We start from the raw sequence: 15,327 nt of genomic DNA, 5'->3' as shown, positions 1-15,327 counted from the left end.
GAGCTTCTGTTGTCCGACAGTTGAAGTACTTTTAACAGCTCAGAGGTCATTACGTACTTGTATTTATAATTACTCTCTTGCGCAAAGTGCTTTCTCGTCATAGTTGAGGTGCTTTCCCTTTCCCAAAATCCTACGTAAGTCTCTGCATTGGAGAATGCTTCGTTTTAGCCTTTAGACAAATTTGCCACAAAAGCAGTTTTCATCCTCTTTCGTATTGTATCGTGTCTTTGTTTTCACATCAGGTTTGGACGATACCGAGAAGTCTAACACTGTCATAAACCAATTTATAATCAATGGGTTATAACTCGATTAGTTCTTTATTATAAACATCGAAAGCAATAAACTTTCAAGTCTAATGTAGGTTGTTCAAATTTGCAGCTGTACTCTGTGAGAGGTAAAAACCAATAAAAAAAAAATACATAAATTAACAACCTGTTTGATAATCTGGTTGATGGACCTTATTATGTACTAGTTCTTTTTCTTTCATGACCAACCAGTATGTTTGCATGATATCACAATTTTGACCTTTGAATCTCGAGATAAGTGGGAAAATATTAGTTTAAGCAAACAAATTTATTTGTGCGCATCAAGAGAACGCTAGAGAGATAGGAAATGAAGCTCAGAATAAGTCGAGTTAAGAGTCAGACCCGATAATCAGACGGAAAGAGTAGGATTTATTTACTCAGTTTAATTGATTTAGACCAAATAAATAAAACAAAAAAATGCTTCCTATTTTTATGTTTTTGTTTGTTTGTGCAAAACCGTTCGAAAATATACCGATACGTAAGGAAATTTAAATCCTTTGCTTTATTTGATGGAATCAACTACAACTCTTCTTTCCTAATCTATGAGGTAAATAGGGACGAGAAAAAAAATGTTTTTTATTTCTCTCGGCCTTAACGAGAATCGAGATGATTAACGGAACCCAGTGTGATATAGTTTTGTTTGTAGATCAGAAATTGGTGAAATCAGTGTGAATCATTCCAATTTTCTCAGCCAATAATTTTCCAAAATTCAATTTTATGAATTCCCAGTCAGTCTGTCTGTAACTCTGGTCATGATTTACTTAAAATTAAATATACAAAAAAAAAATTGTCTTCTGCTCGGCTTTACGAATCACCGTACAGGCCCCTTCAAGATATTGGTCATTGGCCATGGCCAATATAATATTCTATAATATTCCAGCTTATTCTCACACAAAGAATACAAAAATACAAAGAATAGTCCAGGCAAGACTTGACAGTCTTTGGATTTAAATCTGTCATTCATAAAGGACAAAACCAACAATTTAAAAAATGAAACGTTGGTATTATTTACTCCATTATCTCATAAATAAAGACCTTTTTATCATTTTAATGATAACTGATACATTATATTAGATTTTAGTATATTTTCCCCAAGACAAGGTATATTATATGGATTTATTCCTTGAATACAGCTAGAAACAGAAACCAAATTCAGTCAGATTATACTAATTCTTTTCTGCAGAGAAAAATTACTATATTTCTCTGATACTGGGAACTAAAGGTTCTTCTTAATTTAAACCAACATTTAATTTACATGCAACAAAAGGATTTAGCGATTTAAAGGTACTGAAAGTGATTGGGTGACTCTCTTGTTTATCTGTGCTACACATATACATGTCAACAGTGTGGATGTTAACACAGCTTTCCCACAGTGTTGAATACCACCACACAATCTTTCCCAAAGCTGTCAATGAATGATATTTGTTGTCACTTTTAAACATATCTAATTATTTTGATTTCCTTCTTTTGGCTGTTTTATTATCTATGGGGGCAGGGGGAGGGTGTGGCGGATTTAATGGGGTCGCTAAGAAGTTTCTTGATCTTATCTTATGTTTTTTGTTTGTATTCATCTTGTTCTTATTCTTTTGTAATTAGAACAGGAAATATACTCCCAATAATCTGTGTCTGCAGTTGGTTTATTCTCACCAAATTATAGCAAAGACCTACTTGGAATTAAAAAAACATTTCTCATCCTTTTAAATATATCAAGTCGTTAGTCATCGTTAAGAGGAGAGTTACCGGGGGGCCACTTGACAGTTTATTAATGACACGTTTCCCGTTCTCGTTAAACCCGCAGCCTCAGAATTTCATAGCCATAGCCAGGTACGAGTACAACCCCGTCGAACCGACAGACATCAAACTGGTCCGAGGGGAGGAATATATTATTCTGGACTCGAGTAGAGACTTTTGGTGGAAGGCACAGAATAAGCAAGGGTAAGTCTGATTAGAAGCAAAAATTGCCGGTATGACGTTCAAAGACAGGAACGAATCGCGACGGATGTATTCTAAAGGGGCTCTCCCTTATGATTGGAGTGATTTTGACAGTTGCTGTTATAAAGCAGAAAACTCTGAAAGAACAACATAAACATAACAGTTTATTTGTAAAACAAACAAATAACTGCCCCCTGCCTCCTCCCTCGTGTCAATTATTCTGGTTAATCAGCCTTTCACATGCAAAGATTAGTAGTTAAGCTATATTGAGCCTTGTTTGTGAACAAAATATTGCCTACATTGTTTTCATATGTTGTTTTATTGTTTCCTTGTTTGTTTGAATAATTTAAACATAATTTCAGTGAACTAAATAGCAATGGGGATTATGGAATGATACCAATCTTCAGCATCAATGGATAAGGCCGCTTTCATCACAGAATAATCGGTCAATATTTGGCTCATGCAGATCTCCCGAATATCAATTTTGTCGACATTATTCATAGATCAAACACAAGCCAAGTGAACAGTGTCGTTACCAAGAACATTCTTTGCAGATGAAAGTAGATTTTTTTTGGTGATATTTGAAATAGAAAATCTAGATCCGTGGAATTTGCAGAAGAACTGTAACAATGGTTTTGCAAAACAATGGGAAAAGAAACACGACACAGTTTAGAATTTAGCTCTATGTCCTGCTTAAAGAGAGACATTCAATCAATTTTCCCCTTAATACCTAGGATATACAGATGTGAAATGATGGTATCATCACCCTCCCCACCCAGGACAATTACTCATTCTGATGTCAATATTAAAGTCACTCAACAAGCTAAAACAAACTATCTTTGTCATGTAAAACTTGTTAACACCCCATGCAATAGACGGAGGACTTGGGCAAGTCGAAGATCCACTGTTGATTGCATATACATCATACTTCTTTCTGTAGTCTTTACTCTAGTTATTATATATATCCTTGGAATCGGAGTGCCTTATTTGGAATTTTCCTTATTAGCAAATTCTAACATTCTTTTGTCAGTAAAAACAAAAGTAGAGATCAATGTATGCCTATCGGCATGAAATATGAAGAGGTAGCAATATGGAAACAATCAAACTGTTCACTTCCTGAGAGCTGTTTGACATAATTGCTTCTTATTGAATGAATGGTTCAGTACTAATCCATGCCTGTACATAAACAAAAGTAGATTGCCTTAAAGGGCAAGTTCTTTGTGCTTGGCCAAATTTTAACAAATTTGTAACAATAATTTTTTTTTTTTTTTTTGTCCATAAATATCTCAGAGACATTTTCATCACAACCCATCTTATCTGTCTCCTTGACTACTTTATTTAATTTATATTTTTCAATGGTTTTCGCTCAGATGCATTTACCAATGTTAAGCCGATTCTCAGAATTAATATGGAGCGATTTTGTTTGACTTTCTTTGACATGTTGCCATTTTCTTTCTGCAAAGACTTAGTTTGTTACTATAAATATGTCATCTCTAAATACAGTTGCTGCTTTTTGCGTTTTATGGAACGGGGAATATGAAGGATTTAATGTGGCGTGATCTTTTTCAGTCCTACACTATTTCTAGCCGATTAAAATATATATTTTCGTGACATCTCAGAATAGCTATCATTCGGAGGAGCATAGAAAGGGGTTGGAAAAAAAATTGAAAAACAGTTACACAGGTAATAGATTGAATTTTTCCATTTTCCTTTCGTTTTCAGTCAAGTTGGTTATATTCCTAGTAATTATGTGGAAGAAAAATCAAGATTCAACACTGGTCTGGAAAAATATGAGTAAGTTTACAAATGTACCTGTAGGAAGCTGCTCCATTGTATATTTATATATTATATATTTAATATGTTTATGTGTAATGCTGTTTTTGAGTTCATTCCTTCAATTCAGGTCATTGAATAGCTCCCATGAGGATGGTCAATGTTTCAAACATTGTCCAGTCTTATACATCAAAATTCCTGAATATTTGAAGCTTACAGTTTTTATGTTCACAGATTAACAACTGGTATGGTGTCTCATTTCTTCCACTCTATTTGCAAAATCTAGCAAAATGATCAATTGAAATTTGGGTACTCTTGTGAACGAGTTTTCCAACCAAAAAATATTACTATTACTTTATAATGAAGAAAAAATTGGAAGAAAAACAGTCGGGATAATTTGTCGTAACCTTTTTGTCCCTTTGAGTAATATTACTCTGTAGATTTATTAATATCGCCAGGAATTGGTGACAATATTAAGAGTATTATTTATATGTAGTAGATATATGGATAATGCTATTCATGTTTGCCAAGCTATTGTAATGTCATGTTAATCATTCTTATCAAACGCATTACATGTATAGCATCTCAACAATTGTTGCAAGCATAAAATAACAAAAAACGATAAAATTGTAAACAATTTTTTTTTTTTGAACTGTGCAATATAAGCATGTACAGAGAATAATTAGGAAGGTAAAAATAACAATTCTGAAAAGTTAACAAAGAATGTATAGAATTCCAATAACAGAAAGGTATGATGAAAATATTCACTAAATAGGTGGGTCTTAAGTGAGGCTTTAAATAATTAAAGTTCTCAATCAAGAGACGTTTGCGTGGCAGACTGTTCCACTGCATCCTGTTAAGTCCTATGAAAGGTGGTCTTCTTATTTCTAATTTATGATACTTTTTCCTAATCTTTTTGCCTCTTGTATTATCATTTTTTTCCCTAATATTTCTAATTTCATTCTTCTGCTTCTATAACAAATAATGGATAGTTTTGTTTGGCAGAGACCTTCAGGCAAGTTAAGGTTGGCAAGTGAGCTTTTGTCGTTGCATGCATGAGGAGGATGGGTTAATATTTAAGTATTTGGATTAAGGTTAAGATGGCTTTTCATGGAAATGCAGTGGTTCTTGTCTTTGATTGTTTGACATCCTACCTTAGGTACAACACAAAAGGGAAGGACTGCATATATATCTCTATGCCGATGAAATAGCAAACAACGTAAATCTGTTGAAAAGAATTGGCAGAATTTGATTCTTGAGATGCCTCCTGTGCCAAGGAAAAGCGGCATTTGAAATGCTAGCAATTATTCTAGTTGTCCAGATATTCAGCTACAGAATATGCTAAACCTCGAAAGGGCTCTTTAAGGCTGCACTGATGATGATGACATTCGCTCCTGCTGTGCAAGTTTTAATGTATCGTTAAGCCATTATTTTGTAAACTCTAAAACCCAACCAAAAAATATGTCCATTTTAAATTAAGTTTATATTTGTCATAAATAACAAATGAACTTTATATGGCATGCATCACCATTTGGTCTTGCCAAATTTTGTATTCATTTTAAAGTAATTATGTTGTTTTAGGCCGTGAAGGAAAATCTGACGTTTCCCTTTCTGAGGATTCTGTGGCATTAAAAGTCTGGTTGTTAGACTCAGTAGTCCAGTCACTTTACTTGATGAGCCTCAGATGTTAAAAAGTTCATAAACTACAAAAAAAAACAAGAGGTAAAGTTAGTATGTTGTGTAATAGAACCTGGACTAAAATAGCAGTGTGGTATGTTAACAGTTTACGGATAATAATATCAATCGTGTGCCTAAAGTTATCCCTTTACAGTCTTGTTAATACTTGTATGATTTATTTCCTGTTTCCTTCAGACATTTTTTGATGTGTGATTTTTGTTTTTGTTGTTCTTTTTCCTGGTTCCACATTAAGTGTGACTGTGGTACACAGACAGTTAATACCAAAACAGAAAGTCTTTTGGCTGCATAAAACAATAGTAGTAATTACTTGATAGTAGGTTATCAGTTACATATATGTAAACAAATATTGTTGATCTATAAACCAGTAGGTAGACTAAGAAGAAAAGTGAAACTCATTAAAACAATTCAAATGACAGTTGATTAATCGGAGTTCAAATTAGCATGGTGCAGTTACATTTTGCAAGAAGAAACATGTTTCCAGTGTCATTGACATGTAAACTCATGTACCTTGTGTGTGTCACATTGGATATGGTAATGCAGCATACACTGTACATTAATTGAGACACAGACCCATTTATCATCTTTAGCTTATAAGATCTCTTGTGATGAACAAACTCCAACTAAAATCAATCATGCTTTGTCTGGGATATATCCTAGTTAAAAGGTTGTGTTTTTTTTGGGGGGGGGGGTGTACTTTGGTGACTCTGTGTTGTCATAGTGAAACTTGGATCTGAAAAGGAGTTATATCCCAATTGTTTTTCTTTCTCATACTTTCATAAAGTAGAAAATGCTGCGACTGAAACCAATGTCATCATTAATTGGGTCATATTAAGAGGTTCAATATTTTAGATTTAATATATTCTACAAACCATGGACTCTGTTAGAGCATATAACCATTGTCATAAATCAAGAAAACCATAAAAAAAATTTAAGCACATGTGGCTTGATGATGTCATATTTAGACTTGATAAAGTCTTCAGCCTTGTCTTTGAAGGAACATCAACTCGAATGATATCCCCTAAAAAGAATTAATTTTTTCTTTATAACCATTGTAAGAAACAAAGAAAGAAACCATGAAGACAAAAATGATGTCATATTTGGACTTGATCAAGTCTTCAGCCTTGTGTTTGAAGCAATATCAACTCGAATGATATCTCCCTAAAATAGAATTAATTTTTTGATAACCATTGTGACAAACAAAGAAAGAAACCATAAAAAAAATTAACACAGATGGCCTGATGATGTCATATTTGGACTTGATCAAATATTCAGTCTTGTCTGCAAAAGAACATCAACTTTCTTGTGATATCTATGAAATTGAATCAAAATTCTTCTTTGCTGTTTGGAGAAGTCGTTCATGACATTATCACGTAGAGCAATGGCGATGGTTTGGCCTGTGTCTCCTTTTAACTTCCTATGTTTCGATATGCCACTTGAGAAGGAAATAAAAAATAATTGTGTTCTGAGCCTTTCAATGTAACTAGTTACTATTTCATTGCATAAAATTGCCATAAAACCGCAGAGCTACTGTATCACACTTTAACAGAAAAGCACAGGGAAGGTCTAACGATGTTTGTAATTCGAAACTGAAAATGTCGATGTAGGACTGTAGATCCATTTGGTTTATTATTTCTTGGTAAAATGGTTTCCTTTTTGAAGTTAGATAACAGTGAACATTTCCATAAAATTAAAAGTCAAAAATAAAGACAATACAACTCTGTTGTCAAAATCCAATTTGTTTGTGGATTTTGTACATGTAGCTACACAAGGAATTGTGTGCTACTGATATTATTGTAAACTGCGTAATAATAACAGCAAAGATGTTTACAATGAAATAATAAAACACATTCCGCCTTCCGTCGTCCTTCCTTACTTTTGCAAGCCGTTTTTGCTGACGTGGTTCCTGGAGACACACGACGTCATCACATGTTGTTTTAAAATGTACATTTGTGCAGAGTATGTCTGTCTCTACGGCATGTCCAGTAGAAGACCACCTCATTGGTTTGGAAACAACCAAAGAAAACCCCAAAAATTTAAGTAACGTAAAATGAGTAAAAAAGAAGAAAAGAATGAGCCATGCATGGTGAGTCAAGATGATGTGGAAAGATAGTAGTAAACCGTGCCGAATTGCTCCGTGCTTCCCTTTTCCCTACACTACCCCTCCCCCCCACCTCACCCACCCCCACCACCTTCTGTCTTTCACAAGTTCTCCCAGTTTCAGAAATACTTGAATTAAAAAAGATGGTATAACATTGTCCGGTCGATATTGGGTATTGGCCATGGATGTAGAAGATCATTGATGGGTCGTAGATGTAACTAAATGTAATAGTAAACAGATCTTTCATATGCAATCATTAACCTCATTGGTTGGTGTTTGTGTCTTTATATGCATGGCTTTCACATACTGTTCATGTTCCCATGTGAGTAATATGTATCTGTGGTTTTGGTAGTGTATGCATGCCGGACAGCATTTGTTTATGTGTCTTGTGAAACGGACGTAGAGGAAGAGGATGTTTAATATAACAAACAGACAATTTCTTTGTTTTTAGATTCTCATGTTTCAAACTCATTCTCCAAATGTCCTACGTAAAGAAAAATTGGTCCATGCAGGCCAAAATTGGCAACCGAAAAGTTGTGATATCAAGTATATGAATATGAAAATGAAAATGAATTAAAAAAATGGGAAATTTCTGCATCGGAAACTTCATTAATAAAAAAATGTAAAAAATCACGTTCGGTTTCCCTTTTTCTTTTTTTCTCTATCGTTTGCTCTCGTCAATGGTGACAAATATTTGAAATTTATATTTTCAGTTGAAATCTGCTTGACTCTTGAACCTGAAGATTTACTTTCTCTTTTCATTCCAGATGGTTCAGAGGCACCTGGTCAAGGCCGAGAGCCGAGGTTGAACTGAAAGCCGAAAATAAAGAAGGTTGCTTTATTCTACGCAATTCAAGCACACCTGGCAGATACACAACCTCCATTTTAACCAAAAATAACAGGTTTGGACACTTTTTCTATTCAACTCAGGGATGAGGAGGTCAATTGCAGGTGTTTTGTGTCAGAGAAGGGGAAGGAGGGGGGGTGGGATGGGGTGATTATCTGTTGTTTTCCCTTTAATCTTTTACGTAATGTGATTGGTCAGTTTTAAGTTTTGTACATCTACTTTCCGGATTGATCAGTAATGTGTACCGTCTCATCTATGATGACTAATGCAAAAAGAGGTCATAACTACGACCAACAGAATTCATTATGTCGAAGATTAATCAGACATTGAAGTGAAAGTCTTTTATGCGAGATCATACATATACATATCTTTTCTTTATTCATCCTAAGAGTTCATAAAGCATATTTTTCATCGTCTAAAGTTGAATGTAAAAATAACAAATTGTCCAATGGAGCCTGACAATCTCGCACAGAACGAAATCAAACAAAACAGAAGTCAGTAAAATGCTACGGGGGATCGTAACGTTATTATCTGTGCTTCGTTTTTTATTATTTTAAAACAGCCAATCTGATGATTTTGAAGTCAAACATTACCACATCAAGCTGAATGCCGCAGGAGAATTCTTCATCTCACAGGCCCACACATTCAAAGATGTTCCCAGTCTTGTAGAATACCACAGTTTGAATGCTGGAGGTAAGTTGCACGAGATTCTCCTACCCAAGGGATGATTTTTTCCGGTATGGCATCGCAGAATGTTAGATTAAAAAAAAATGGGCTGCACGAGTGCATCAACGTATCGCAACTTGTCGTACACAGGAAATGTGTAATTTTATAAGAGATAAAAAGTTCATTGCCTTCTTTAAAACTGCAAAATTTGAACACTAAATTAAAAACCGTGCTTGCTCTTACAATGTTCATTTGGTGACCCTCTCTGGCTGCCAATAGGGAAAGGAGATACAAGAGATGTGCTTCAATCCTCACTTCCCTGTCTCCACCTATCAACTGCACTCTCGACACACCTTCACTAGAGTACCCGGTAACCTTTGACCTCAGACCGGCATTTGTCAGTCATCAAGGGAGGACCATACTTAAAGGTCACTGTGTGTGCTAGATAAAGTAGACTAATGTTTTGAGGAGACAGATCTCAGCTTGCCGTCGGTAAAATTCACAGCCTGGGCAAGATTTGTGATTGCAGGAAGGAGGGGACATTAAGGGGGGCTTAGTTGGATGAGGGGTAGTGGGTTGGTGGAGGGAGAGCTGACACAAAACCTTTCAGTGAAATGTCATGTACCTGTAGCGATGAATGTGAAGGACTACGAATGAACATTCCTGATCTGCTCTGAACTTTCTTGCTGGCAAAGAAAAGTCAAAGCAAGGCTGTGCACAGGAAATGTCTGAGGCCCTTTGGGCAAACAAGATTTTTCAAGGTGCTTGTATAAGGAGCCTTTAAATTAGGTCTAGATTCTCTTCACCCTCCTGTATAAAGGTTTCCTCACCTCATCCGTAGCAGAAACTGTAAATGTTTACTAAACAAAAAAGAAAGAAATAGTTGTCAGTAAAACTTGACAAACTTTTAATTACGGAAACTTTCAAGAAGCAAACAGAAGCAGGAAAAATTAATTAGCACGTCCTATCAGGATTTATCATTTGCTGTGTCACACTTGAAGACTTCCTCTTTGTGACAGTTGAATCAATTTGTTGCCACGGATTTAACAATTTAATTAATTTGTCAAACGATTTTTCGTCCCTAGGTGAATCTTACTACCTGCTAATGTGAGATCCTATTTTAAATTGATGTTTTTGGGGGGTATTTGTTTTAACACTTTATCTATTTTGGGCAGTTTGCCTCATAAGTGAAATTTACTACTTTATTGGTTTATCTTATGTTGCCAATAATAATTTTCAGTTTTGTGCAACTGTATTGTCCCCTTAATTGAAATGGAATGAATGTTATGTTACTTTACACAGTATACTGTGGTATACTGAAATAGGTTTTCCGATAGGTTAGTGTAGTATGTTACCATATAGTATTATAGTGTTTGTAATATAGTATTACTCTAGTGTACTATTGACAGGTACTGGTTTAGAAAAGTCATCCAAGGTTGAGAGCCTGGGCATAAAAACAAACAAATTATCTGATCCACTGTCTACCCACTCACCTTGTGTCTAGACTGTGACTTGTAGTGGGCTGTGTGCTACTGTATTGTGCTACAGTAGTGTGCTAGTGTAGTGTGCTACTGTAATGTGCTACTCTAAGGTGCTACTGTATTGTGCTACTGTAAGGTGCTACTGTAGTGTGCTACTGTAAGGTGCTAGTGTAGTTTGCTAATGTAGTGTGCTACTATAGTATGCTATTGTAGTATGCTACTGTAGTGTGCTAATGTAGTATGCTACTGTAATGTGCTATTGTAGTGTGCTAAGTGTGCTACTGTAATGTGCTACTGTAAGGTGCTACTGTAAGGTGCTACTGTAGTATGCTACTGTAGTGTGCTACAGTAGTGTGCTAATGTGTGCTACTGTAGTATTTTACTGTAGTATTCTACTCTAGTATACTATTGTAGTATGCTACTGTAGTGTGCTAGTGTAGTGTGCTGCTGTAGTATGCTACTCTAGTATTCTACTGTAGTATGCTAATGTAGTGTGCTACTACAATGTGCTACTGTAAGGTGCTACTGTAGTGTGCAACTGTAGTATTCTACTTTGGTGTGATGATGTATTGTGCTAGTCTTGTATTTTACTGTTGTATGCTACTGTAGTATTCTACTCTAGTATTCTACTCTAGTATTCTACTGTATCATGCTACAGTAGTGTGCTAATGTAGTTTGCTAATGTAGAGTGCTACTACATCAGCGTACTGTTACTACAGTATATGCTTTGGCAGGTGTCCATAGTATGACTGTAGTATGTCTATTGTAGGTAAATGCAACATCAGTTACTGTAACATATTGTATTACATGTTTCCATAGTATAACACTTGCATATGTTTCGTAGTATTAATATTGTAACATGTTATAGAGCATGTTTTTTTTATTATGGTGTACTGCTATTTCACAATGCTAATACTACCATGTACAGAGCATGAAATGTCCTCATGAGAAGTATCTGATTGAGACTGATCTGGTATTTTTTCTTCTTCTTCTTCCTCCCATTCTACCAGGGTTGGTAACACGGTTACGATCTGCTCCTGGACAGATACCTCCAACCACAGCAGGCCTAGGATCAGGTAAAGATCAATGTATGAAACTGTGTAAAGAGACCCTATTCATTTACACAGTAATACATGAAACATCATAGCTCAAATTAACCGAAGGCACCCAGGGCAAATATGCCATCAGCAGCACCAATTAACATGCCTTATATAATCAAGTCACCATTTGATCAGGGCTCCAAAAATTGTCCAAACAACTCCAGAAAACAGATATTCAGCAGCTTGCTGGGAAACAAAAGATCTTGACGTACGGTTTGATAATCTATCTCTATTCAAATCATTACTGTCATCCATTAAGTACACTTGTTTTCTCGCACCTGCCTCGGTGCCGTTTCAAATGATCCAAAAATTTGCCTCGGTGTGCCCCCTTTGGAAAGCTAACAAAAGTCACCATGTTGTCCGGCCATTTGAAATCAGTGTCTAAGACAATTTGTAACTCGCCCTAAGGGAGTCTCTTTGCTCTGGTTTTGTATCGTTGCTTTGAGCCCTGACACATATGTTACGGTACCATCATGCACGTCATTTTAATCAATGTAGACTTGTCTTTGGGAGTATAAATGTGCACAGGATTTCCCTTTTCAGCCGCCATGTTATTCGTAATTGAAGGAAATGGCTTGTAACAGGAAGAAGAGCGGTTAAGTCTTGTTAAAGGTTACAGAAATAAATGAGGCATTATTTGGAAGGGCATGTAACCTGCTGCGCAGCATCAATTGATGATTTAAAACTTTGTAGTTGCTTACGGAAGAAGCCAACACTTTGTTCAAAGTAATTCAAATTAAATTTTTAAGACCTTGATATATATATATATATATATTATATATATATATATATATATATATATATATATATATATATATAATATATATATATATATATATATATATATATATATATAATATATATATATATAGTAATGAGTTGGAAAATCGAGAACAATGAAATAACTTCCAGCCTCCACCGGGGTTCGAACCCGGGCCTCCTGCTTTATATGCGGACACCCTAACCACTAGGCTAAGGACGCTGATTGTATGTCTAGAGGTTCGAAACCGGTAAGGAAGGTCGTAATTCCACTGTAGGATGCCAGGCATTTTTGTCACCTGTATCAAACAATACTAGTTCTGTTTTGGTGACATATTTTACCTTACTTTAGAGATCAAACGTGATGCTAACCAACTCAAAATCATTTGTGATTCCTAAAACCGGATCTCGAAAGAGATACTTTGAACATACTTTATGGTAATGAAATGGAGGTAAACGTCAAAGGCAAATGAATATATATGATTGAAATTGTAATGAGTAGGAAAAAAAGAGGGAGGTGTTTATTGATTTGTACCTATTTTAAGCATCAAGCTCTGTTGGTTGTAGTTTGCTAAAAAATTAGGAATAACAAATGTTGTCATGGTGAATGAGGAATTATATAGTTTATATGTCATATTATGCACCTTTGTTAAGCAACTATTTTCTATCCTTTACAGATAAATATGAAATTAGGAGAGATGAACTACATATATTCAGAGAGCTGGGAAGTGGCCAGTTTGGAGTGGTACATTTAGCCAAACACATTAAGCTGGATAAGTTTGTGGCGATCAAGACCATGAAGCCAAACGCCATGTCAGAAGATGAATTCATCCAGGAAGCCAAGAACATGAAGTATAGTTCACATTCTTCTCTCATTCTTTTTTCCATTTAATTATCAATAATTAATCATGCTTAGTTTTCAGCGACCAAAATCACAAGACCATTAAATGCTGCCAGCAGGAATATTTTCTCCTTTTCCTGTAACAGCAACTGTGCGACAATTGATTAATAAAATTCTCAGAGTACAAAGCTGGTCGAGACAAACACCATACGCTAATTACTATACTTCAAATGTGATCTTGAGTTAACCAAGCATCAAACAGTTGGCTGATTCTCAAACTTTTCTCAAAATCAAAAAGTCTGTGATTTTTAGTTTCTGAATGCTATCATTCACAAATGAGCATGCAGCGATCAAATGAAATGTCGCTATATATATGAAATTTGGTTTTTGTTAGATTTTGAGGGAAAAATCCACTCATGTCTGAATATTACTCGCTTTGGTCAAAGTAACAGGAATTACCCAAACCCAACTCAAAAGATTTGGTATCTCTCAAATGATTCTGCAAATGTTTCGGGCTAATGTCTGGGCTAGATTAATGTATTTTTGGTTTTGGTTTATCATTCTATATTTTTCAAAAATACATAGTTTTGTATGTTTTTGAAAATTGCTTCAGTCTTCTCCATTAACAGGGAAGACTGAGTGAGTCTCAATAAAGTTGATGAAATTTCTGCTTGTTTTTTGTGTAACTTTCCCAAAGGACTTGTTTTGAAGAGTGTCAATGAATATGCAGACATCACACTGATTATTCTGGGCAACATAAGTTTATATTGGAATAAATCAAAGCTGCTATGATTGCAATATTGATCCCCCTTGTCATATTTTTACCTATAGAGAGTTTCAGCATGAGAATCTAGTCCAACTCTACGGTGTGTGTACGGACAAAGCCCATCCACTCGCAATAGTGACCGAGTTCATGTCCAAAGGTAAGCCTTGGCAGGGTACTTAACATCTGTAAAAATGGAGGTTATTATCAAGTACAGTTTCATTTCAAAAACAGTGGCATAAAACTGAATAAGTTTTCAGACTCACTCTAAAATTAGCATAGAATCCTGAAATTGCTTTCACTTTCCCCTTTAATTGGCGAGAAATTCTAGAAGTGTGTCATGGTTTGATCTGTTGCATTCTTACTTGGAAAGATTTGTGAAAATTTTTTAAAAGTTAGGATTAATATTCTTCTGTTGATATTTCCTTTGTTAAGAAATTCTTTATTACATCACTTGCTTTTTTTTTCTTTGGGGGGGGGGGTGTTTCCTTTCCCACATAGGTTGTTTGTGCAGTTATGTTGTATCCAAGCACCATTGAAGCAACATTGAGGGATGATTTTGATCAATTTTGACTGTAAAAATCTCTCCACACCATGTTAACCATTAGCTAGACGACGTTTTTACTTCGATTTGTGGATTCAAGAAAAGAATTGAAACTTTCAAGTTTGCTTTTGTGGTTGTGGTTAATACTAGTGGGTAGTGTCTGGGAGAGGAACTATTGAGAAGTGAATAAAATTCATTAATTTACATAAATTTGACAAAAAAACAATCGCTGAGAGTGGATTACTTTCAGTAAATGACTTTATAATCCTCAATGGCTTGGTAATATGACAGATCCAACACAAAGCACAGCAATTTGCAGCAACCTGTTACAGAATACTGTTTATTTCAAGTGAGCTCCTTTAAATTAGGTGGTTTTCAGTGCGTAAATCAAGAACATTGTTTCTTAAGTTTTCGTGAAAAAGATTCCAGTGAAACATAAAGTCTTTCATGTGGATCGGAAACTTATACTGGTTGCCTCTCGAAAGATATGGTAGCAATGTTGATTTACAGGACTTGCCTT

At 35.3% G+C, this 15,327-nt stretch overlaps 1 protein-coding gene across 2 annotated transcripts in view; it reads left to right on the top strand.

Annotated features, from left to right (window-relative positions):
- Positions 1-15,327, top strand: part of LOC139980306 (tyrosine-protein kinase Tec-like) — a 49,109-nt gene that overhangs the window by 23,027 nt on the left and 10,755 nt on the right. For both annotated transcript variants that reach the window (XM_071991868.1, XM_071991869.1), the window contains exons 7-13: positions 2,104-2,240; positions 3,960-4,031; positions 8,574-8,708; positions 9,216-9,346; positions 11,811-11,876; positions 13,337-13,511; positions 14,332-14,423. In XM_071991868.1, coding sequence (XP_071847969.1) covers positions 2,104-2,240; positions 3,960-4,031; positions 8,574-8,708; positions 9,216-9,346; positions 11,811-11,876; positions 13,337-13,511; positions 14,332-14,423 — 808 coding nt within the window. The remainder of the gene's footprint in view (positions 1-2,103; positions 2,241-3,959; positions 4,032-8,573; positions 8,709-9,215; positions 9,347-11,810; positions 11,877-13,336; positions 13,512-14,331; positions 14,424-15,327) is intronic.

This window comes from Apostichopus japonicus, chromosome 14, assembly GCF_037975245.1.
Source record: "Apostichopus japonicus isolate 1M-3 chromosome 14, ASM3797524v1, whole genome shotgun sequence".
Lineage (NCBI taxonomy): Eukaryota > Metazoa > Echinodermata > Holothuroidea > Aspidochirotida > Stichopodidae > Apostichopus > Apostichopus japonicus.
The sequence above is the reverse complement of the archived record's forward strand: the minus strand, read 5'-3'. Positions and strand labels throughout refer to the sequence as shown.